A 26,849-nucleotide genomic window follows, 5' to 3' on the forward strand; every position below is an offset into this window, starting at 1 on the left:
CTACAGACGTCATCTATAATTAAATACCCAGAAGAGTGGGGAGGTGTTTGGAAGGAACCACCCAAGGAGAATGCACAACAACAACAAAAGGAGAAAAAAAAAAAAGAGCAAGACAGGGTGAGAAGAATATCAGTCAACCCTCATCAGACTAGCTTTATACTAAAGTGATTGGTTCCATTGCTGCCTGTAGCGAGCAGCCTCTAAGATGGCCCCTAACGATGTCCACCCCTTGTATTCATGCCCTTGTATAATCCCCTCCCCTTGAGTATGGGCTGGACATAATGTCTCACTTCTAACAAACAGAATTAGGCAAAAGTGATGGGATGTCACTTCTGAGATTAGGTTACAAAAGGACTGTGGCTTCTTTCTCGCTTGCACACTGCAAGGAAAGTCAGCTACCATATTGAAAGCTGGCCAATGGAGAAGCCCACGTGGCATGGCAAGAAAATGAGAGAGACCAAGGCCAACTGCCAGTGAGGAATAAGGCCTTCAGTCTCACAGCTCGCAAAGACCTAAGGCCTGCCAACAGGCAAGTGAGTGAGCTTGGAAGTAGATTCTACCTGAACAGAGCTTTGAGATGACTACAGCCCGGGCAGGCACCTTGACTGCAGCTTTGAGAGACCCCCGAGCCAGAGGCACTCAGCAAAGCCCCACCCAGACTTCTGACCCACAGAAACGGTGAATAATAAATGTTGTTCTAAGACACAAAATTTGGGGTAATTTGTTACACAATAGACAACTAATACACTAATCTTTAACATGGGATACATTTACACATTTTTGCCTGACAATGAAATTAAGCCTGTGAAACAAGGTGCCTAAATACCAGTTTCAACCATGCCTGGAAATTAGATTAATTTCTGCTAAGAAGTTGACAAGGCAATGGAAAAATGCTTTATACAACTGCCTTAATCCTGAAGCAACTGCCTATACATACAAGAGATCTTTTCTTTTTTGGCTATCCATAGAAATTTCCAGGAATACTATTTAGCAATATGAGCATACCTTTCAGGATGGAAGGGGCAAAGTAAAATATAATCTTACCCAGTAAGGCTAACTTTATGTTTTATCTCCTCTAAGCAACTAGAAGGAGAGGGGCTGATCTTATCCATCTCTATCACCTCCATAGCACCTCGTATACACGAATAAATATCGGTTGAATTTAATTGAATAAGAGTTTGCAGTCAAAAGGCCTACATTTAAAAATAGAAATGATACATTTTTCAAGAGCAATATTATATTATGTCCTTAGCTACCACAGAAGAATCCCAAGCCTCATCTCTCTTTTCCTCCTCCCACCTTTTCAAGAGTCATCTTTTAAAGGCCCTTGGCACAGCTGACCAGTTAGAAGTGTTTTGCCTATAAGCATAATCTGCAGGTCCAGTAAACACACAATACCCCAATCCTCATGGCCAAGATCAAGGCAAGGCTTCTCTGCTCAAAAAGAGAAAGGGGGGGGGGGGGGCAGAAAAGTGCTTTTAAAAATTAAGGCCCCCTCCCAAAAAAATTAAGACAACTGAGATATCTCAATATTCTGACATGCTGAGACTGTTTTCACTCCATTGCTTTGACGGGTCATTTAACGAATTCTGGAGGTCACGAGTGACTTGAACACCTGCTTAGCTTCTATTGAATTACTGATCTGGTAACATCAAAAATGTGGAGTGAGAAACAGGACTTATAACTATAAAGACAAAAAAAACAACAGAGCCTGTGGATAATTTTAAAAGACACTACTTTATGTGATTCATGCAATTTGCATTAGGAAAAACATCTTCAGCCTTTTCACTAGAACCTTCTTTTTGCCTGCCCAGATAGTTGGGGATGCATATTTTACAACCCAATGCATTGTTGCTGAACACACATTCAGCCCCCAGGAGCACAAAACACAATTAGACTATTATGGAAAATATTCACAAGAAATAGAATGGAACAGATTATTTCACTTATGACAGAGAATTCAATTATTGTTTGTGTTCATTACCCATGGACACTAAATTTTGGAATAATTTGGTGAGGAGACTGAGTACTACAGCAGTGTTTTCATCTGAGTTCTAGTAATCTGATACACACTGTGGGATTAACCCAAAGCAAAAGGATTTAATGGCTCAGCAGGCAGTCTCTATTTTGGAGATCCTTCTTCTAAGATCCCCAGCCATTTGGGGGATCCCTGTACATCCTTTTACTGATCATTCTGCTTTTTAAAAGAACCTGGCAGTACACATCTTAAGGGAGTTGGTTTGGAATACATTCCCTACTACCACCACCAAAAGAAGAGGAAGAGGAGGAGGAGACAAGCAGGCGGTGAAACAAATTTTCAAAATAGGGATGTCTTGAAGAACAGGAAATAGGAAAGGCTTTTAAAAAATGGTGAGAAAGTGCAAGGTGAATTTAAAATAAATTCAATGTTCTGCACATTCAGCAGATCAACACCAGGTCTCTGGGAGGTTGCATCATGAAAGGGGCGGAGCCTGGGAAGGACCAGGTTTGAACTGTCTTTGGCGGACTGAGGGCGAACATCTGGAATGCAGGTTTTGTCTCTTGACTCCATCATTCTCTCATCTCATTTTATTCTGTTGTGGCTGATGGAAGAGACGCCCCCTAAAGGTCCTTTAAGACCTAAATGGAACAGAAAAGAATGGGTTTGAGGGAGTCCCCTTCACAGTGACTGGAAACCTCAAACATGGATCAAAAACTCTGAAGTTAAACACAAGAAATGTCTCTTGGGACAGAGGGAGAACCAGGAAGCTTAACTTTATTTAAATGGATAGTTTTCTTTAGTTATTGTTTTTCAAACAATAGTTAGTTGTCTAATGACTCAAACAATAAATTACTTATTAAGGGGCTATTAACAGTCTAACACCCAGGCTTCACTGGGACAATAAAGTTAGGATTTGGTCCCTGACCAGAAAGGGCAGGGTGGATAACTAGCATCTGCTAAAGGCCTGGGATAAGCCAGGCCATGGTTCGGTATTTTAAGCCCATATAACTCACATTTGATATTCGCAGCCCAGCAAGATTAACCCATTTCACAGATAAGGAAACTGAGACCCCAGAGAGATTAAGTTGACCAAGATGACATGCAGCTACTAACTGGCAGAGTAAATATTCACATTCAGTTCTACCAAGCTTCAAGACTTAGAGTTTATATTCTAACTAGAAAGAGAAAACACACATGTGAAATTATTAATCAACACTGCCTTCAGATTCAAGTCCAATCTTCCTAATCTGGTCTGCTAGACTCCCTGAGGTCTGGCCTCAGTCTACCTTATTTTCCACTAGGCCCCTGCTCTCTTGCCAAATGCAGACCTTATCCAGTATTGGTTAAGGTCCATATGTCCTTCCTTCCTATTTGCCTACGGCTTTTCTTCTGCCTAGATTTCCCCCTGTCTCACCCTCATTATTCAAATATCTCCACCCATGAAAGCCCTAGTATTTTCAAGGGCCTGCTCACAAGCTCGCCTTCTCCAGGATGCCTTCAGCACGGCTACAGGCCACCTTCCCACTCACGCACTTCTTTCTCTTCACGTCTCAATTCCTGTACCCTTCCTGAGGCCTAACTGTGGCCCCAGGACAGAGCCCAGCTCTCCTCACACATCCATTCCTTCTGTCCCTCCAGATTCTGGAACTCCAGAACTCCAGATTCTGGCCAGAGAGAATGGTGAGAGCTCCGTGTACCTGGCTGCCACCACTGCTTTCTTTGCTGCCCCTTTAGGACCAACAGGTTCCTTTGGCTTTATTTACAGAAAATGGGCCGAACACGGAAAAGTTTTAAAAATTATAATAGTCCAAAGCTTTGTTCTAGAAATTGCAAGGTGGCAGCCTATGGGCCACATCTAGACTAAAGACATGTTTTGTTTGGCCACAGAGTGTTTTTTAAAAATTGGATTGAACGGCCAACTAAAATCACACAAAAATCTGGATTTCTGGCACTTCTCTGGAAAAATGGAAAGATCTAGCAATACGGGACGGCACTCCTGCCCGGTAATGATCGGCAGGACCTGAGAAGCAACATTCAAACGAGTCACATGCTCCCCAGTTCGCCCAAACATCATATTGTCTCCCAGACCTGTCTGACTTCGCTTCCTCTTACCTGCCTGGCCCCATGACTATTTACACATGTGCCTCTGCTCTAGGTTCCCGTCTCCCCTAGAAGTCAGAGGAAGACATCTTGGAGGAGGTGGCTTTAGAATAGGACCTTGAAAGAAGGATATGGCTGTTGTGCAGTTTTCTTTCACAGGGGAAAATTTCAGTGAATTTTACACCCCTTTTCTGATACCACCCCTGTTTCCTCTACTTGTCAGCAGGACAGCACAACATTTCTGCCATCTGTGTTTGGGAATCAGGACAGCTCGAGTTCCTGTTCAGTCTCTGTCATTTGCCTGATGAGTGAATTTGGAAACCTGGACAAGTTATCTAACCTCTCAGATTACCCTTCTGCAAAATGGGGATGACACTAGAATCTACCTCATAGTATTATCGTTCTGAGGAGTAAAGAAAAGGCACATACAAAGCTGTCAGCATTTAGTTTTATTATTACCTTTATTAATATCATTTTAGACCAGCAATCAGGCAAACATTTTCTGTAAAGGGCCAGATAGCAAATATGTTAGGCTCTGTGCGTCATGCAGTCTCTGTTGCAACCACTTAACTCGGCCACTATAGTGTGAAAGCTGCCAGAGACTATTTGTAAACAACTGGGCATGGCTGTGTGCCAATAAAACTTTATTTGCAAAATGGGCAGCAGGCCAGATTTGGCCCATAGGCTTTAGTTTGCTGACCCCTGTTTTCAACCTTCTCCACAGCCAGACAATATAAATCAGCTCTGAAGATGCTATCTAGGTGTCTCAATGATATCCAGAAAAATAGGTGCCTCCAGGGAGCATTGGTAGGCATCTCTAACCTGTTACTGGATTCATCAAGATTAGGATCAGCCCAAAAACTGTCCTTCAGGGAGACTGCTCCCACCTCCACATCTTGCCAAGAAACCTCTTCCCAATCTTCACCCTGGAATCTCTTTAGACATGAGCTTAAACGTTATTTCTTCCAAAAGCCCTCCACAGCCCTTCCGGACAAGATCAGGCTGTCCTGTCGTAGGTCCCTGGCTTTTCCCTTCTTCACAGTGACCACACCACAAAATCACCCATTTATCTGTGATAGTTTGATTAATCATGAGTGTCCTCCCCACCAGATGGTAAGCTCCAAGAAGGCAGGATCTGCCTGGTTTTCCACCTCTGTCTCTCCAGGGCCCTGGGCTGGTCTGCACATAGAAGGCAACCTGGAGGGACTGAGGCCGAGTCTCTTCTCCTGGGAAACCTGTGAAGGGCGCTGTGTGCCTGCTGTGGGGGTGTGGGATTTAAGGAGCCCTTTTAAACATTATATTACACAAGTGCACAGTATTATTACTGAATTATGTGTGTATCAGTCAACTGCCAATTTGACTGCAAGTTCCTAGACAGCAGGACAGAAGCATTCAAGAACCATATACAGAATAAATAAATGAAAGACCAAAAGAAACACTATTCATAAAGCTTCAATTAAAGAATAGGTCAGTATATAATGAAAGTCTCAATCTTAGGAGTTTTCAATATATTCTAAAGTTATAGAGGGACACGAAGGTCATCAGTCCTGGCAGAATCAAGGAGAAACTGGGTTTCAATCCTGGCTCTGAGTCTTAGCTATGTGTGACCTTGCGCAATTTACTTAATCTATTTTGGCCTCAGTTGCCTCATCAATAAAGTAAGAAAATGTCATAATACTACCAACCTTGGAGAATTTCTTTGAGAATTAAATGAGTATTTAATTTATATATTAATATATATGCAACGCTCGATCCGTAATGGCCACTCAGTAAACAAAAAAAATGTTGTAACTTCATTGAAAACACTGTGTGAAATTTTTGCAGATGGTTTTGGAGAACAGACATTTGGGGCATTTTCTCTGGAGTGTGAATACATAGAGAAGAGAAAGGAAAACACTCTAGAAGAAGGAAGTGTGGATGTGGTTCTAAGACTAAAATTTAGGGACATGGTTTTCCTCCCTTTTGGATAATCAGTCAAGTTGCTTCTTCCTTCTTACTACAAGAGAGTAAATAATCTCTATGAGAACAGAAATCTTTATTTGTGTATTGGTCACTGAGTTCACTATTATATCTCCAATGCAGAGAACTGACAATAGTAGGTGCACAATAAACATTTCTGAATGAATGAAACCATCTATGAATATCAGATGGTGGCCGAAATGTCAATTCCGTTTATTACCAAGAGCGCCATCTTGGCAAAGCTTTTCTTAAGCCAATATAAATACCCCCATCAGAGGGCCCTCCTGGCTTCAGGAAAGAATGTGGAAATGAAGGCAATGAAGGTGAGGTCCAGCTGGGGACCCTGAATATCAAGCCTGGCTTCTGTGTAATCACTGATCCTTTGGTATGTGTCTTGTCATTAGAATAAAGTCCATTTTCTACATTAGTGATTTTATGAAAGTGATGTCTCACAAAGGCACCATCAACTGGTGTAAAGCAGAAAACTGGGATGACCCGCCCTGAACGCACCCATGGAAAACATGTGCCTACTTTCTCAGAGTATAACCTCAAGAGAGCAGCTCTTCCCCAAAGCAGCAGACCACTGTGCCTGAGGACACTGGGTTCTAGATCTACTTCTATCATTCACTAGCTCTAGATTTTTGGGGGCCTTAGCCTCTGCATCTATTAAATTAAGGGGGCTGGACACGTTCTCTTCAATCTGTGAGTCTATTAAAATGTCCACGGCAAATTAGACACGAGCCTTTTTCTTAGATAACCAAGGCAAGTCCTCTTGATCATCTTTATCAACAATGCCAAGGGATCTTCAGCCAGTCACACCTAAAATCAAATGTGTCTGTGCAGATGGCAGAGCCAGAGGGACTAGCTGCACCTACGGATACACCAATGTTCCAGCCAGGAGAAGATTTCTGAGAACAGCATCAGCAACTTTCTCTGTGTCTGACCCCTTCACTACATGTCAGTGGCCTTCATTCTACAATGCAAATTTCGAACCAGAATGTTGCTCAAGTTGGGTAGTCACAGAAGAAAAACAACTAAACCTGGGCCTGTCATTGAGGAACGTCTGAGGTCAAGACAATGAGTGAAGACATTTTTGTTCTCTACTATGGTATCCGGCTAGTTTGCTTTTTTCCCAATGGTACTCCGAGCTGAGGTCAAACTAGATGATGGCAAGCAAAGCTTGGACCAAAGGGAAAACAGTATTCTGTCAAAATGATTTCCATCTCCGATGTTCCATAGGGAGCTTGGGGCAGGCCTAGTGACAAGTAACTGAATGGTAACTTGTTCTGTTATCTCTCTAGCATGCAAAGCTTCCCTTGTAGGGGTAAAAAAACACAAAACCCCACACGTACATACCCTATATGCACAGAAACACACTTTAATATGTATGTTTATATACATATTTTAAAAACATATTTATCCCTTAAGAAGAACACACAGAATTAGCAAGTTTAAAATTATTCGCACTTAGTTCTTTGTCTCCAGTTATACTGTGTTCTTTTGTGTTGGTAAAACAACATGTGCTTTAATTAGCGAATATCTGTAAATAATTTACTTGCTTTTCAAATACAACAGAACAATGGGGTCAATTTTCACATACATTTACCCAGCATGCATCCTGGGTCTTAAGGCAGACTTTCCCATTGTTCAATAACTATATCAAGCTATCCAACTCTTGCTGCCTTCCTTGGTGGAGTGGAAGGTGGGGGTAGGGAGCTAGAAACCCAAGTTCCAGTAGCAACATCCCATTTTGCAAGACCCCAGAAGGCAAGCACATAGCGTTGTCCAGCTCAAGCTAAAACAAATTCCTATGATCTCTAACCCTGGAGCCTTCTGCAAGGAGTGTGGAAGTGTGCCAACGGTGCAGGGCATTGGAGTAATGGCTGTGGGATGCAGACGCTCTGCTGATTCCCTCCCCCCGACAGCGTGAGCCCAAAAACCTAAGACGCGATACATGAGGCCAATGAATCAAAGAACCTCATCTAGGCTCTGCAGGGTTAAAACTGGGCACCACGCATGCAGTGCAAAGAAAGATGTTAAATCAAATGAGAATGACTGCTCCAGGACTGGAGGCACTATTATTTTGAATAAGATTGAAAAGGCCAGAAAAAGCAATTCAAAAACATTTCAATTATGTATTTCCCAGAACTACATCTTTGAGCAACTAATGCAAATGTTACCACCACAATAAAACTTCTTCCCACATAAAAGCATATAAAACAGGTTGAACAGCATATACTTTATATATCATATGCATATTTTTGACTATTAATAAAAAATTCAAAAATCTATGTATGCTTTACTCTCCTAAGCAATACAGTAATTATGATTAAGGGACAGGCAGCACAAAAAGAGCCAATTTATCTTACTCGTGCTCAGGAATACTATTGTGTAACTAAGCAACTAAAGACAAAATATGGTCTAATTAATTCACTCCTATGCTTATTTAAAAGACACAATTAGAACATTTTTATTTTCCAGCCTGCACAGTAGCTCAACATGCTTGAGGGTGTAGAAAGCAAAGACTATTATTCTCAAAGACAAGAGTTTAATGTTTAGTGCCACTGATCAGGCTTGGAACTCAACTATGGGGAGGAGGGGGTGTGCTTCACGGCCCGGGTGTGTTCGGAGTCATGAGAGAGAAAAAGTAGGGGAGAAGGATGTTTATGGGGCCACTAGATTGACTAACAACACATGGCCTCCACCCTGTTTTTCTCACTGTGGCACAAGGATGGTGATGGGACTGTGAACTTGACGGTCATGTGTGCAAGGACACACACCACTGGGCGTCTATTTATACAGCCACAAAGATTCTACAGAAAATTCATGCAATTAAACCACCCGTCCTAGTCTGCATGATAAATGTCAAATATCCATCTTAACGCAGCTAACAGTGCATCTGATTTTAAAAGCAGAATTAATTTACGCAAGTGTGTGCTGGAGATTGATGCCATTAGCATGATTCTAAAGCACCCTTTCAATAATCATCATCATCTGCATGTTGTGTTGTCAATACAGACACTCACGCGTGTAAGCCATGTTCTCTGAAGGCTAAGACCCAGGTTCTAATCTCCAGCAAGCCAGTGAAGATCATGGTGTGGCTGGAAAAAGCCATCCTCATGCAAAGGCACAGGGGCAGATTTTTCAAGAAATGCAGGAATCCGTGACCACATTTCTGAGAGGCGAATGAATCCTTAAGCCAACAATCAATAAATTTATTTTAAATTTCTTTAAAAGCCAAGCCAACGGGTAATCACTAGCTACAATATTCTTCTGAGTAGAAGATGGCAAATATCCAACTACCCTGGCTATAAAAAATGACAAGCAAATGCATTTGATTCGAGCAATTATATTCTGGATATTGGTTAAAACTAGACTTTGATAAATGAGCCTGAGTCACGTATCACTAGATGCCACTATGAACAATGGTATGCCTTATTAATAATTAATAACGAAGTATTTACATGCATGGACTCATGTACTTCATAAAAATAACATTTCCTTAGTATGTGCCTGACACTCTAAATGTCAAGAGAGGTTTTAATTGCTTACAATTTTGACTCACTATCAAACATGTGGCCTAGTTAAGACCATCAGTCTGAAAAACACGCTGCTTGCAGGAACTGCCAACCAACGCTCAGGTGAGGAGTGACTCTTCTTCCCTGAAGTCTAGTCTTTTCACAGATTGCCACCCCAAAGCCTTGACTTTTTCTGGGCTGATAGCTGAAGATTGAAACTGTACTCAAAGAGACGGAGATGCTGGCTCTAGCCTGACCATTCAGTCCCAAATATTCACTAATTTCTTTGTTGAGGGCTCCTAAAAAAAAAACCCTTCACACTTTTTCACATCCTATGGTGCAAAATGACTGTGGATTTTAGAAGAGAAAGAAGAAGTGTGAGATCGGGTGTTGGACCTGGCCCACATGTGAATGATCGATCATAGCCCCTCTGCCAGAAAGAAATTGGGCAATGCTTAAAGAAAGGGGGCTGTGGAAAAGATGGCATTTTAATTACTGCGTTCAGCCATTCAATAAATACTTAGTGAATAGTACTGAACATTGTGGGGGGACCCAGAGGTGGATAAGGCACAATCCTCTGCTCCTAAGAACAGCACTATAGTGGGGAGGGACAATGGGAGTGACAGGCAAAGAAAAAGAACACAGCCAACCATCCCAGAAGGCACTATTTGCTGAGTACACAGTAAGTTGAAACCAACGGCTGGACCGTAAGCTTCCCAAGGAAAGGGATTCTTCTCTGTCTTGCTCACTGTTACAGCCCCAGGGCCCAGAACAGGCTCCAGCACAAAGTAGGTGCTCTATCAACATGCATCGAGTGAATGAGACTTCACTTTCTAGTTTCCGGAAAGATCATGAAAGGCTACAAATAATTAGCAACCTTAGTTTTTCTCTACTTTAACTACAGAACAGAGACAGAAAGAGCCTGGCAACAGCTCTGTAACCAGTGTGTCTATGGGGTAGACCACGAGCTCTTTGAGGGCTGGGGCCATTCTCTTTTATCTTTGTATCCCATTGTCCAGCACATAGTAGGTCTTCAATCAATATATGAGGAATTGAATAAATGCATTTTCCAAAAACAGGCATATAGTGAGCCTTCCTTTGAACACATATTGCATTTATTGTCAGCACAATTCACTGTGTTATATAGCATCTTAAATTGTTTTTACATTTTTTAAAACCTGTTGATCTCATCTCGCTATCAAGATTGATAAGCTTCTTGAGAAAAGAGGCAACGTTATGAACTGTTTCATATCCATCTCTGTACCTAGCAGAGCACTGAGCACATGGTTAGCATTCAACAAGTAGTTTTTGATTAACTCAAGATAGATGATACCAACTTTGGCTCGAGTTAGGGTCTTAACCATACAAAATGTAACGTAGTATATATTCTACTGATTCTCAAATTTTAACATCCTAGCCTCAATGTTGAAACAGAGTTTTGTATGTGTAAATGTTTTGACATATTAATGTTAAATTATTTCTTATATTACTTGATCTTGCTCCAAACCCAAGTAAGAAGGAGAAAAAGGTACACAATCACATTCCTTATTTCAGATCCACCCCATAAGCCAGGGGTTCGCAAATTTTTTCTATAAAGGGCCAAATAGTAAATATTTTCCACTGTGTGGGCCATATGGTCACTGTCACAACTATTCAACTCTGCTGTTGTAGCCTGAGAGCAGCTATAAACAACACATAAACAAAAAAGTCTGACTATGTGCCAATAAAACTTTATTTACAAAAACAGACGATGGGCCAGATTTGACCCTCAGGCCTTAGTTTGCTGACACTTGTCACAGTCCAATAAATTCTCTGCATGTAATCCATTAGTTCTCACCCAAGTTCTAAAGGGCCTGCCAGGCAGAAAGTTCAGATATTCCTTCTCTTAGCTTAAGATCATTACTAAAAATAAATAATAACTTTTATAACTGCATCCATCATTTGCTGAGTTCTCATGTATAGGTACTATGCTAGTTGCCAGGCTCTTTTATTAGTATGTCTAATTCTCTCAGCAAAGCAGAGATCATTAAATCCATTTTACAGATGAAGAAACTGAGGCTCAGGAAAGTTAAAGAAATTGTCCAAGGCCAGTGAGGTCACTGAAGAAGTCTCAGAAATTTCTAAAAAATCAGCTCATGGATACAAACCAGAGACGGAGTGGCCATGCACAGACAGAGCAAGGACAATCCTAGACTGCAGAATGTGTCTGCCTAACCCCAGGGGTGATACAATCAAGCAATCTTTTAAAAAATCCTGCCGATCCAGTTGACAGCATACTGCAACACTAAAATGTAAATACTTAAGGAGCCTTTATTTTGGTGACACAGCTCAACTCAACATATAGATGAAAGCCAGCTTAATTTGGGGGGACCTGAATTGCTGCATGTTCTAGCAAACTAACCTAGATGCTGCCCTCTCATAGAGAAAAGCTTTCTTTAGCAGGGTCCATGGTAATGGTCGCAAACTTCAATGAGAACAATAATACTATATTAATGATAATAATAATTAGTCAACCATTATTGAAGAATCTACTATGTGCCAACCTCAGCCTTAAGCACTTTACATGTATTAACTTATTTAATCCTTAAATAATCCTAGGAATTTCCTATAGTAGGAAATCCTACTATATTTCCATTTTATAGATGAGAAAACTGAGGCACGCTGAGTTTAAAACTTGCCTAAGATCACGTAGCTAGAGCAAGACTGTTCAAAATGTAGACTCCTGGACTCCAATTCCAGAGATTCTAATTGAGTTAATTTCAATAGGGACTCTGGAATATGCATTTTAAACAGTTTTTAACCAGACAGTAAGGCTGGTGATAGTCAAACCACTTTTAGAAATCCTGGCTGCACGCTAGCATCTGTACTGCCCAGATGTGCTTGATCTTGACTCCCAAACATCATTAGCTTAACTCATCCACACTCACAGCTGCAGGTGACCAACAAACCTTGTAGAATCCAGCCCATGTCCAGTCAGGCTGAAACCCAAGCTGGCACATCCTCCTATGTTCAGAGGGTATATTGCCAATATCTTAAGTACTTGGCAATTTGAAAATGAATGTAATCAGAAGTTACCCAGTAACAGAACCAATTACCGCCTAAGTTGCCCTTTTCCTCCTCTGAAGAGCTACTGGCTGAATGTGGCAATTGTGAGTAATTACTGAAGACACTGAACTCCTTGCATAGGGCCCTACTCTTCACTTTCATGGTAATTTAAGATAGTATCATGATTAGGGCCAGGAACCTCCACACAGACATAAAAGTTACTCTGTTTACTATTTATTTATTTATTTTGTGCGGAAGGTCAGCCCTGAGCTAACATCCATGCTAATCCTCCTCTTTTTGCTGAGGAAGACCAGCTCTGAGCTAACATCCACTGCCAATCCTCCTCTTTTTTTTCCCCAAAGCCCCAGTAGATAGTTGTATGTCATAGCTGCACATCCTTCTAGTTGCTGTATGTGGGACACGGCCTCAGCATGGCCGGAGAAGCGGTGCGTCGGTGCGCGCCCAGGATCCGAACCCCAGGCCGCCAGCAGCGGAGCGTGAGCACCCAACCACCAAGCCACGGGGCCGGCCCCTGTTTATTATTTATAAATTAAGAATATCTAGAATAAAGGACACCATAATCATAACTCTTTTCTAGTTAAGGACTTTACAGCTTAGAAAGTACTTTTGACCCTATTATGCCTCTTGATATTCACAACAATCCACAGTCAGCCTTATTATTGTTCCCATTTTGCTGCTGAAGAAACTGAGGCTCAGAGAGTTTATGATTGTTCAAGGTCAAATAAATAGTAAGTTGCAGAAGGGCCAGCCCCGTGGCTTAGCGGTTAAGTGTGTGCGCTCCGCTGCTGGCGGCCCGGGTTCGGATCCCGGGTGCACACCAACGCACTGCTTGTCCGGCCATGCTGAGGCCGCGTCCCACATGCAGCAACTAGAAGGATGTGCAACTATGACATACAACTATCTATTGGGGCTTTGGGGAGAAAAAAATAAAATAAATTAATAGTAAGTTGCAGAATCAAGATGTAACTCTTTCTGGAATGCTTTTCTCAACACCAGCTGCTATCACTGGAAGAATGTAAAGGCAGCAGTGTATATAAGCAGGCAAGTCATTACCATAATTATTAAAACTAATAGTAAATTATTAATGATTATTAATAATTGCATTAAAATGTAACTGCTATTGTTATATACCACTGGCTAGGGTTAGCTAAACTTTATAGAATATGAATAGTTCTGCTACCTAAATATTTGGTGACTTTTGGCAAAGCTGATTGACTAGTCATACTTCTAAAATGTACAAGGAAGTGCCCTCATTAGTACACACTTCTAGAATATAATATGATATATTCAAGCTCTGGTTTAACGAGTAAGTTTCAGTGGAAAAATAAACCAACCCTAAAGCTTAAGAAAGCCTCAGTTCTAGCCTGGGGACCTTTGACAAACCACATAACCCCTCCAAGCCTCCGTCTCCATCTGTAAAATGGGCATACAAAGTCCTGCCTTATCCAGGCTCATATAATTATTGCAAGGATCAAAAAGAAAATACTCCCCAAAAAAGCTCTCTGCAGATCATAGCAAACCACACAGGGACGCTATTTCTAATCTTGCCCAAGGCTCATTTTCCTGCTTTTAGAACTGACATCTTTACATTTCAAGAAATCATAAAAAGACAGAATGCTTCTCTTAAACCAAAAGAGCATACTGAGTCCTGGCTGTCCTTTCAAAATGGATGCTGATGTCAGCTCAATCAAGAAATTATTAACCTCCATTTGGTTACTTAAAATAAACTGTACCGGCTGATTAAATGTGCTGAATATTTTCTCCAAGTAACAGTGCACATCACCAAGAAACCTTTCTCTTTCAGTTACACACTGCAAACGGCAAATGCATCATTCAAAACTGTTTGAAATCAATAACAAAAATCATTTCACTGTATATAAACAAGTTAATGGAGTAAGTGAAAACAAAGCAAATTTCTTAATGAGAGGGCCCTGTTGCCCCCTCTAGGTGCCAGCAGTAAATGCTGGTTTCTGTAGGCTCTCCTCCAGAGGAGATCGCTGCTGCTATTCTGCTAATGAATGACTAACTTAGGCCAGGGGGGAAATGACATCACCAGGGTGGAAAACCGATCTGCATTGGGAAACTTTCTACCTGCTTTACATTTGTCATAATTATTTTGCACAATGCAGCCTGTATTTGCATAATTTTGAGGCGTGTCATTATCTCAATTGAAAATTGTTTTAATATGGCTGAATAATTCACAATGACATCAGCCAAAGTCCTAATGAAATATACAAGTATAATCATACAGCTAATTACCAGCCGTGTTAGCATTAAAAAACAAATCATGCATAATATTAGACGATGTATATGCAGCTGAGAATTATAAATAGAGCCATCTCCCTCCCAACCCCCCTAGAGTTTACTTTTAAATGGCAAGATTAATTTTCTCAGGTATGGCTCATGTAGCAGTGACGAAATGCACAGATCATTACAATGGTTCGCTTTCATTTCCCCATAATGAACAATTTTTTTAAGTCGTATTTAAAAATATATCTATTCACTATCAGCAGTTCTAACAAATGCAACCTTCGGCTAATATTGCTTTTATTCTCAAACCAGAATCCACTCTTTAATTACACCAACAGCAATTAAAACTGGACCAAGTGGGGTCAACTCGGGGTCTTTAAAAAATATTCCAATTTCAATTAAAAAAAAAAAAGAGAGTGACTACAAAATATCCCATAAAACACTGAATAATTTCCTTCTGGGTTTAGTCAGAAGTCTATTAGGCACCAGCTCTTTTCTGGATATTTAATCCTTCCCTTTTCCAGATCACAGGCCATGTTGAAGTAATAAATTTGAAAAGCAAATAATAAGAAATCAGGAGGGGGAGGGGTGGAAGACAGCTGCGCAGGAAAGTTGGGTCGGGGGAGGGGGCCGAGCTAGACCTCGGGAGGGGGAGGGACTTCAACCTGTTGGTAGGTTGCAGGATTTTTCACAGTATTTCCAAACAACACCTTTCTAAAACTGCAGGCAGACGTCGGGATATACGAACGTTTAAAACCCAAAGCTGCCGGGGGAGGGCGGAGGGGGAGAGGGGAGGCGTTCGGGGAAGAGGGAGGGGCTTATTTCCGAAGAGTCAGTTCGAGGGCGAACGTTTTGACGAACTCCGGTAATTAACCGGCAAAGACCACTGATGGGTAATTAGATCCTGGGGAGAGGGAGTGAACTGGCGATGCCAAAAGTACAATCAACTCTGTCAGACCAAGGAATTCTAGAAGGACTGGCAGACAGCTCCAAGCTCCGGAATGAGTTAAACGGCGAACCATTCATTTAACAAAAAGATCCTTACACCTACCTCGAAAGCTCGAGAGCCTGGCACAGAGCTAGCTGCCCTCAAAAGTCTCAGTTTCATTACCCTGCTCTCGCTTGGGCAACACAAAGCCTTGCCAGGCGGTCGTGCGCCCTCCCTCCCCGCAGCGCCGAGGGCACAGCCTCCCCAAAATAGTTCCCCCGGTAGGTACCGCGGCGCTGAGGTCGGTCAGCTGACGAGGGGAGCCCGCAGAACTGCGGTCACACGTGAAATAACAGAGCTGAAGGGAGACGGCCGCCCCGGCGCCCGGTGACAGCGGGCTCACCTCGGGCGTCCTCCCGGGAGCGCGGCGAGCGCCCCCGCGGCCGCCCAGAAACGTGCCGGGGAGGCTGGGTGCCTCCCCACCCTCCCCAGGAGCGCGGTCTGGGCACGCAGGACGCCGGGCCCGCCGGGCCGGTGGGCGAGTACACACCCCTCTGCCCTTCTCTCCCCGGTCCCCGTCCCACACATCCTCAAAGATCGCGCTGGAAGACGTCCACTTTGCGTGGAGTAATTGAAAACTAGAACATCAAATGGCTTGTCCGAGGGGGAGGGGGAGGGGGTGGGGGCGAGAGATAGTTGTTAATGCTTAACGTGTTTGTGCCGGTTACACGACCGCTTTGAAATCCGCCCGGGCAGATCTGCAAGTTATTTGAATGTATTATTCCAGTACCTGTCATTTATCACTTTATTCAACACGTCTTTGCCAACTCAATAGCTTTTGATCTCACTCTGCCTCCATTTCGTAATTTCCGCCCTCTTAAACATATCAAATACTTACTTACAAAAAACGTGAACAATATCGAAACCCACCGAAAGAAATCCGCCCAGCCCCGACCGAGCCAGACGCGAAGGTAAATTTTCAAAAGACAAAAAATATAAAAAGCATGTGATGTTCAAGCAGCAGTAGCAGGAGAGCGAACGATCTCTCTCTCTCTCTCTCTCTCTCTCTCTCTCTCTCTCTCTCACACACACACGCACACACACACAGATCCTTGAACAAAACCCTTCTCGAACAAGTTATTTGATCTGGACTAAAATCAGCAGTTGGATCCTCTTTGTAAAGCTGACAGCCAAACTCTGACAATGGCAAAATACTCGAGCCCCAGCTAGTGGCGCTACCCCTTTAAAAAAGGAGTCGATCCTGCTCGCCTGCAGAAGTGAATACAGTATTTTCAAGCTTGCCCTGTAATAAGCATTACTAGGGGAAAAATAATAAAGAAAAAAGAGAGGGAGATATAAGTTTACCACCTCGCCATGGTCGCTATTTCTGCCCTGGGGAGTGTCTTCTGGGAGGAAATAAAGTTTAGAGCTGGATAAAAGTTGCCGGCTGGTCCTCTCTTCCCACAACAGCTGGAGCTCCGCTATGCAAATCGGATCCTTTGGCGTACATCTTACAAAGAAAAAGTCGCCAAGGGACAAAATTCTTGGTTTGCCTTCAAGGTGGAATTGAAAAGCCTTGTAGAAAATGTAAGGTCCGTGCAAGCCACACGGTGAGCCGACCCACTGCAGGGGAAAAAAAGCACCAAATAAATAATGTAGCCATCAGAGCACAAACATCTATTCCCAGACACATTTACACACAGACATCCACACTCTTAATACAGAAGAGCCAACAGATATAAAGCTGGGTGGAAAAATAATAGAGCCCACAAATTTTCTGCCTCCCTTAAAAAAAAAAAAAAAAAACTCCGGGGCCCCCCACCGCCACCTCTCCCTACCTCTCCATCTGAGGCGGTAAAATTACATTATGTATGTATGAGCAGTGCAGGGATTTTTTTAAACAATAAAAATGATTTGGGGGGATGCAGAGGGTAAAAGTTTGGTGAAAAGTTTGTGGGGGGTGTGGGTGGGTGTAGAGGTGTGGGTGAGCTGGGGGGCTGGGGGGTGCCGGGGGGTGCCGGGATCGGAGGAGCGGAGGAGAGCGAAATACCTGGAGTGAGTTGGGCTCCATCTCGACGTTCTGAATTGATTGAACTCAACATTCTCTCCAAACTTGTTGGCTTGAATGGATTGCATCAGGTCCTGGCAGGGAAAAACATTCTCTGCCTTCAGCCGGCGTAATGTCTCAATATAAAACTGAGCTGTTGCCTCCCCTTCGGCACCAAAATGATTGAAAATATGTCCTAATATTTCTCTGACGACTCAATTTTCAGCTCCTGTCAAAACTGTGTGGGTTTCCTTCCAAATGTGGGTTGATCAAATTCATAATCGGGAGGAAGGCTCCATCCGATCTCGGCGGGAACAGGATGGATCAAGGCAAAAAACCTATAGGAAGGTTTGTAAAAATAAAATCCACCCTAAAACTGTGTAAAGATGAGATCGCCCTCTTCCCAATCTCCCTTTTCTAGGGGTGTCGTCTGATGAGATTTTTGGAGGAGATGAGAACTAGCGAGCTCCGCTGTGCATCTGACAGGACCTGCTTGTATATGTCTAATATAAAGAACATTTCCTGCAGAGATTCCGGGGCGCTGCTCCTCTTTCTAATGCTCCTTAGCAGATTTGCTGTTATTAGACATGTAGATTTGTTTGATAGTTAAATTACGCTTCCTCACTGCCATGTTTTCGAGAACTAATCTGTTAAATTATCTTTTGATGCCTATTTACATGGAAGGGAAAAGTGGGTTATCGATTATATAAACATATAAATATTAATGCATTTGTTCGCTTCGCAAAAAAAATACTCAGCAAAAAAAAAAAAAAAAAAAAACAGAAAGACAAGTGAGCAGTGCACACACATCCCAGGATTTTGCAAACAACATTGAACGGACAGCGACTGCATTTAGGGACTGGAACAATAAACGATGCATGATAAATCAATAAATGCGAGCAGCGAGTCTGCTCGGAATATGAATTCAGGCTCCCGGTTCTGCGTGTGCATTCTTTAATTTTGAAGTATATACACTAGTACGTGTTTACAATGCTGATGGACGCCAAGGGCGCTCTCAAATGATAATGTGTTTATATAACCCAGCGCTACAGGAATAATATACCGACTCCTACCCCACCCCCACCCCCTCCCCCGCCAAAAAAGGGAGGGGAGCTTCCTCAATAATAGTTTGAAACTGAAAAAATCCATTTGCAAACTAGTTAAATACAACCAGAAATTAAGCTGTTGAAAACCGGGGGCATGAACCGTAAGACAATAAAAGCTTAAAATGTGTATATTTATTGTTCTGGAGCCCTGGAGCATTGCGAGGTTTGCATGCACGGCTATTATGCAAACACAGAGAAACTTAAGAGCGACAGAACAAGGAACAGGCAGAGACTGCAAAGCCCTCGCTCGCTCTGACCCAGCTGCCGGTCCTCCGCCAGGCTAGATTGCATTTTCGCAGTGTTGATGTAAAATGGTGTACTCGCTTCCCCCACGCTCCCCCACCCCCTTCCCGGCTCTCCTCCCACTCTTCCAGCACCCCCCCCACCCCCGACTTTATTATATTGGCACCAATTTTTCCAAACTGGGTCTGGCATGCTAAAAAAGTAAACATGTACTATATGGGAAATAAGGTCTGTATAGTATGACAGTTGAAACTTGATCTGTGATAAAATTACAGGATGTTGAAATTACTAGTAAGCTATTTTTAACGCTTTCGCAACGTTTCACCTCTAGTCACAGCATCTAGTTGAAACAGGATTACTTTAATGAAAATTATATTCACATGGCTGAAGTTAATACACTCGGCAGAGCACAAATGCCTCATATTCAGTGACTTGAGGTGGAAAGACCCTCTGTGTGTATTTTTATGCCTTTTCATAACGTCTGCGTCCGCTGCAGTAAGAATTAGGGCACTTAACATTATCTAAACCACATTTTTGATTCAGAACATGGGGAAGTAATAAAAGGCAAGATCTATCTCGTTTCTATACACACAGATAAACGAAAGAAAATGGCAGATCCTCCAATTACAATAAGTAATAAAATCTCATGCCAAAGAGCTGGTATTCTGAAAAATGTCGAAAACTATTTTAATAATTTAAAGTAATATCACAACTCTGCACCATGAAGGAAGACAATGTCACAATTCGCAGTCTCCCATCTTTTGCATTAGTCAAATTATGACTTGCACATCACTCTTTAATTATCTTCCTTGAAATTTCATCTGATCTTTCTATTTTATAAACATGGGTTACAAAGAGAAATTACAGCTCTCTTGTGCTTTCTCTTTTTAACTTTATGATGCATAGTGCAGACATTTGATTAGAATAACCCATTTTGTTCATTTTTTTACATATGAATGGACTTGACTAAAGGGCATTTTACATATTTTTTTACGTACAGGAGAGATGCCTAAGGCTTCAGTTAGTCTCTGTCCTGTTGGCGTAAATATATACATCCAGTTCAAGAAATTCTATATTTAAAAACTTGAATTGCAGTATTTTGACAAGATCATATTTGAGATCGACTCTGAGTCAGTTTCCTGTATGACCAATGCAGCAGCATTTATGCAGGAAACCTCAACAGAATGCCTGAGGGTATCCTTCGATTGTATATTAAATCTTTCTCTTAAAAAATACACAGCTCTTTAAGGCATCTAAGCAACTTCTGCTGTTTTTGGTGCTATGTCTTCAAGTGTCTGTTAGGGACTTTATCTAATTAGAAACCCTGTTTCTATGTCTCTTCAAGGTAGGCGCTGAACTAGGCTGCATGCTGTGTAATCTCTCTTCTCGTAAACTCCGGATAAGGTTTTTGAGATGTTAACAATTGCAGGGATCTAGGTCTGAATATTTTTGAATATCTGCAGTCTTGTCATCAGATCAGCCAAATTTCAAAAATAAATCACAGGTGTATCTTCCCTCTCTTTTTACATCACCCCCCCCCATAAAAATAATAAAATCTAATCAATCAAACCTCGGGTCCAATCATGTGAATGGCTTTTAAGATTATAGATCACCATGGTGTATGTTTACAAAAAAAACAAAACAAAAAAACACCGTCTCTTTTACCTCTTTATTATGATGCTTGATAGGCACCTGTAAATTATCTGTGTAGCAAATATCCATACAAAGAAAGTTTCAATTAAGATAAGGAGATTGTATTGAAACAGTTCTTTGAAGTAATGTAGTTAATAGCCTGTTTGATTTCTGCTTGTGAGAGAGTAATAACGTGGATTCAAGGCTCCATCAATCACAGAGCAGATGTTAAGACTTGAGACACCGACACCCAGGGGAATAGAGGCAAACTCCTGCAGTGCAGGGTCCCTGGGCTAATGTAAAGTAAATACTCATAAACAGATTGAATGTTGTAAGAACACAATCCATTCAGGACAGTTATAATCATGAAAGCAACTGCTTTATTTATCTATAAAATACCTTGTAGCTGGGACTCACTGTGTATAAAAGAGGAGTGGAAATAAAGCAGTATGTGTTTATAAGACCCACAATTTCTCGGCTTTTTCTTACACTGAAACACGGGAACCTAGACCCCCATAATCTATATTCCTGCTGCTTTGCTAGCCAAAATTCCAACTCTATTTTAAGTTATTTGGTTTATTTAAAAGGTTAAAAATTAAAAATCATTCTCGCCCCTCAAGGGGGTGGGGGAACAGTAGACACATTTTTCAGTGTCTGTGAATCGTTTCATAAAGGATCAGGAGGATTAAGTTAGTTGCAAAAACCAGCAGTGACATAATTAGGCAGCTTGGGCTATAATAAACAGGATCATTAAAAAAAAAAAAAAGTACAGTTTGAAGAAAGAAGGCGACCATTTCGAAAATTCAAGCCTCTCTGCGCACCTCTGGGCCTCCCCCTCCCCCAAAGTGCAAAAGACAACTGAAGCATTTTTGACCTTGGCTACAATAATACTTCATGTTTTAGCACTTTAGTCAGCATTTTATCTACTAATTGCTACACACTACCGCATGTGGCTCGAATCTGCCACTGCAGCTTTCTTTCATTGGTGAGCGAATTGCTTGATAAAGACTGGGAATTCAACCTGGCTGTTTCCTTTCTCGCTCCCCCTCGGCGCCCGCCCCGCCCCCCCCCCCGTTTTTTCTTTCCTCTTCCAGCTAAAAGACGCTAATTTTTCCAGAAAATACCGCATGGATCAGAACAAGGACGGTGAATGGTTCCCTAATCTCCTTCCACCAGTTAAACTCGGGCCACTTGGACGATCGGGAGGCAAAGGGAGGAGGTGAAGGGGGGCGGGGAGGAAGAGTGAGGCGAAGCGGGCGTAGGATCCTGGCCTGTTGATGGACCTGCTAGGTGATTCTACACATTGGTCCTTTGGCTAGTCCATCGCTGGTTGGAAGTCCGTGGGTCTCCGCGCTGCCCACTTGGGGACCTCGAGTTAGGGGCTCTCTCTCGTCTTGCTTGGCCAAGAAGTGGGATTCGAAGGCGAAGCCACGGAGTCTGCAGACTGATGATTCGTGGCTTGAAAAGCCAGCACTGTCTGAGGGTCAGCCACCGCCTAGTCCCCTCCCCCTTCCAAGCCTGGCGCCATCGTGAACATTGGGGGTGGGTGGCGTTATTAATAAGGCGGCCTCCAGCTAAGCAGGCTCGCCAAGTCTTAGTGCAACAAGTCTATTGGTTTGAAGGAGGATAAACCGGGTTATACGGGTCATTGCTTTCCAGGGGACCTCTAGTGGTCAAAGGTTGAGCTACATCTTAAATCTGGGGCTCCTATTTGTCGCCTGCCTCCTGGGCTGTGGTGGGGGGTGGGTCTCCAACTCAGATCCAGGCAGTAAAGGTTGGTAGCTTGGGACAGATTTCTCATGGACTTGAGGCCAGAGCCAAGCGAGAAGCAGAGAACTCGGAGAAAGGGAGGGGTCATGTGATGCCCTTTGTGGGCACTGGAGGCCCTAAGTTCCTCTGCCCTTGGTACAGATGGAGACTTCCTATCTTATCTTGATTTTCCTCCCGGGTCTGAGATTAATCAAGAATTCTCAAGGAAGTTGGGTTAAATTTGCCCAAGCCATTTCCAGTTACAATAGCAAGGATGAGTCTGTTTATTTTTTCTAATTTGTTTGTAAATTAAGCCAAGTCCCACTCCCTAACGCCAAACACAAATACACCCAAACACCCTTTAATTTTAACAATTCATTGCCTTCAAGCGCCCTTGACATTTATGGGTTATTTAGTTTAGAAATAACCAAGCTTCTTTTTTCTTTTTCTTTTTTAAATTGCATGCACTGCAGTGGTGTGTGTGTGACTTTTGATTGCCTCGTGACATCGTTCCTCTATCCGGAATGCCACACCATTCCATTGCAGGTGGCCAGATGCTGGGGGAAAGGGCAGTGGTGACTTACAGGCTCCTTGTTCTTCAGACTCATTTGTGATCCACATATTAATAAACAATTCGATCAAATTGACCCCCAGCATGGTATTAAAGGGTTTGCTGGGAATGGCTGTCTTAGATCATACAGAGGTCCCAGCCATCTGAGGTTATTAAAACATCTTGCCATACCTAATTTTTAAAAAAGAAGACAAGAAAATGTACAGACATGAAGTCTTGGCTCCGCTGGGGGACTCATATACTGCCTACTAAAAATTTCTCTGTGCAGTTTCAAATGGACGTTAATGATGCCTTGTATTTGGTGATTTATAACTTAAAATTACTTGACAAGCATTAAGTAACTCATTACTTAGAAGCAGAGTGGGTATGGTAGGTAAATCACTAGACTGAAAGTCAAGGGGACCATTCTTCACTGATTTTCTACGTCTCCCTGTCCATGGCTATAATTATCTGCGAGACTCTAACCCTAATTCTGGCTTTGTCGGAATTTCTCAGATAATTGTGGCAGAATTATCCAGACTGGTCATCCGTGTAGTGGCAGCCCCGTGTGCAAAGTCGTCAACCAAACCCACGGAAGTGCCAGCAAGTCCCTTGGCTGCCTCCACCTACGTTTTGCCATGACACAGACTGATAATTTTATAACTTGTTATTGCAGGTTGAAATATGTAAATGTAGTAATTCACTACGGATGTAAAGAGATCTGAGTACTTCAGAGGAAAAATATAGTGAGATTGTTTCTGTTCTCATCTTCAATAAACTTTGGTCAGAATGAAATTGGGCAGGCTTTTCACAAAGAAGGTAGGAGACCAGGTGAGCCTCGCTCAGAGCTCACATGCTGCCGTTCTCAGGGGGTGCTGGAACCAGCTCTCATGGACTCACCAGAGCTGATTGTTACATTTTCAGGAATTTTGCAAGCTGGTTAGTAAACACATCTATTATTAAACATTAAATTATATAAACTCACAATTAAATAAATTATATTAAAAACAAAGGTAATAAATACTCAAAACTCATCACTTTCTAATTATTTTAGTAAATTTTACTATTATCTATACTCTTAAGGTTATTTTTACCTTTTGTTATTGTTATGGTTGCAATGCTATGTAATGGTGTGCTACTGCACATCTCTTCCCAATCTGTGTCCATTGGCATTGTGTTGGTAGCTTGAAATTGGCTGTGATGGGAGTATTTAGACCATAGAACTCGAAAATATTACAAATCAAGTCTTGATTTATTGTTTTGTTGATTGTTTAGACTTAAGAAAGTGATGGAGAAAATGTTAACATTGCAGATTGTGATGATTAATTTTATGTGTTAACTTGACTGGGCCATGGAGTGCCTGGATATTTGGTCAAACATTATTCTAGATGTGTCTGTGAAGATGTTTTTGTATGAGATTAACATCTGAATCAGTAGACTGAGTAAAGCAGATTGTCCCTGCCTAATGTGGGTGGGCCTCATCTAATCAGTTGAAGGCCTGCATAGAACAAAAGGCTGAGTAAGAGGGAACTCCTACCTGACTATTTGAGCTAGAACATGGGTCTTTTCCAGCCTTTGGGCTCAGACTGAAACATTGGCTCTTCATGGGTCTCAAGCCTGCTGACTTTTGGACTGGAACTTATACTGTTGGCTCTCCTGGTTCTCAGGCCTTTGGACTCAGACTGGAACTACACATCAGCTCTCCTGGGGCTCCAGCCTGCCAACTACAGATGTTGGGACTTCTCAGTCTCTGTAAGTCATGTGAGCCCATTCTATACGTACATACACATGTATATATATACACACATACACACACACACATATACATAGACACACACACACTCATATATATATACACATTCTATTGTTTTGTTTCTTTGGAAAGCCCTGACTAATACACGGATTAAACTTAAAAGTGTGTCAAGTCTGTAGCCAATTATGTTGTGAATAGTGCAAAAAATTGAGGAAATATTTAAAAGCTATTATTTGATTCAGCAAAGAAGTTGCTCATGTCTTTGATGAAGGAGTGAAGTTCTGGGATATATTTTTTCACTTTTGTCTTACTCTTTAACATAAATGAAAACATCAGCCAACGTTCAAGTTGGAACTACACTCAATTGTTGATTGTGATCATAGGTTAGCTATGGACACAAGAGTTCAGCAAATAGTTAACAAGAGCATCTATGAGAATGGATTGGATATATGGAATTTATAGTGAAGAGTGTTGTATATTTTATTATTATTCATACATGTGTGCTATACTTCCTGTATACCAGCAAAATGTATAGTGAACTTATACACCCAGATATATGTGTATGTGTCTAAATATAGATGTACACATATGCACACATCTATATATATGGATATATATAAACAAACACGAACATACTTTTTGGGGATGGGGAGCTAGTTAAACATTTAGAAGCACACTTCTGTCTAAAGGTAGCTTTGAGTCTGACATACAACCCAAACTTCTAGAGTGGAGATTGGCAAACTATAGTTTACCACCTGTTTTTGTATAACCCATGAGCTAAGAATGTGTTTTACATTTTTAAATGGTTGAAAAATATCACTAGAAGAATAATATTTTGTGACATATAAAAATTATATGAAATTCAAATTTCAACGTCCACAAATAAATTTTATTGGAACTCAGCCATGCTCATTCGTTCATGTAGTGTCTATGGCTGCTATCACGCTAAAACGGCAGAGTAGTTGCAACAGAGACTGTATGGCCCTCAAAGCCTAAAATATTTACTATCTTGCCTTGTGTAGTAGAAGTTTGTAGTAGAAGTTGCCTGTTCTAGAATATGTAGGTACATTCCTCGGCTGGGAGCAGCAGACACAACCAAATGACCTTTTGAAGTCTTTTCTTGCCGTTGGTCCTAGAATACTTCCTCAGTAAACAGGGAAATGGAATACCCAGAATTGTGAGGGATTCAAATTATTGACTTAAGATCAAGCAGAGAGCCAGTGCCATCATAAAAGCAAGAGTGGAGTGTGAGATTTCCCACTTCTTGGTTTGTGTTCCAACCACTGGATGACAGTGCCTTTCTTCCTTACCGCTTGTCCTAAAGCACCGTATAATTTTGTTGGGTGCTGTTAAATATTTATTGAGTTTTCTCATCCAATGTGGTTCAGTTACTGTGTGTCTGTGTGTGTGATGGGACCATTCAGGATTAAAGGTGCTATATGAATAGAGGATTATTTTATGACTTGTTATTGCAGGTTGAAATATGTAAATGTGGTAATTCACTAAAGCTATATCAGTGCATATATCTGAGAAACAGGAATGCATTATCCTTCCATTGGAATCTAACATCATTTACATCCTTTTTAAAAAAAATACCCAATCAATTTTTTTTTTTTCAAATAAGGAAACACGGTGGAGAAAAAAAAAATTCCTTTAATGCAATACTTCAGCTGAAAGTTTAATGACACAAAAGGCAGGCAATTCAAAGTTACAGTTCCCACAGCAACTGTAACTCTGCTATATAGCACATTTAGGCATAGATTTCACAGCATGTACTGCAATACAAAATACTCCACACTGGGCACGCAAGGGGGCAGAGTTATGGTTGCTATGGGTACCATGACTTTGAATTTCCAGATTTTTTGAGTTTAAATTCTCAACCAGAACATCACATTAATAGTTCATTTTTTTTACCTTGAAAATAATAAAGGTTGTATCATTGTTTCCACTGTCAAACCTATCTCCAG

At 41.7% G+C, this 26,849-nt stretch overlaps 1 protein-coding gene across 1 annotated transcript in view; it reads right to left on the minus strand.

Moving 5' to 3' along the window:
- The window catches only part of ARID5B (AT-rich interaction domain 5B), a 175,173-nt gene extending 157,248 nt beyond the window's left edge, over positions 1–17,925 (minus strand). Inside the window, exons 1-2 of the mRNA XM_004427094.3 lie at positions 17,853–17,925; positions 17,171–17,425 (exon numbers count right to left, since the gene is read on the minus strand). Of these exons, the coding sequence (XP_004427151.1) occupies positions 17,171–17,425; positions 17,853–17,873 (276 nt within the window). The 5' untranslated portion in view covers positions 17,874–17,925. The remainder of the gene's footprint in view (positions 1–17,170; positions 17,426–17,852) is intronic.
- Positions 17,926–26,849: the final 8,924 nt, after the last annotated feature.

This window comes from Ceratotherium simum, chromosome 6 (genome assembly GCF_057802395.1).
Source record: "Ceratotherium simum simum isolate JZ-2026a chromosome 6, ASM5780239v1, whole genome shotgun sequence".
Lineage (NCBI taxonomy): Eukaryota > Metazoa > Chordata > Mammalia > Perissodactyla > Rhinocerotidae > Ceratotherium > Ceratotherium simum.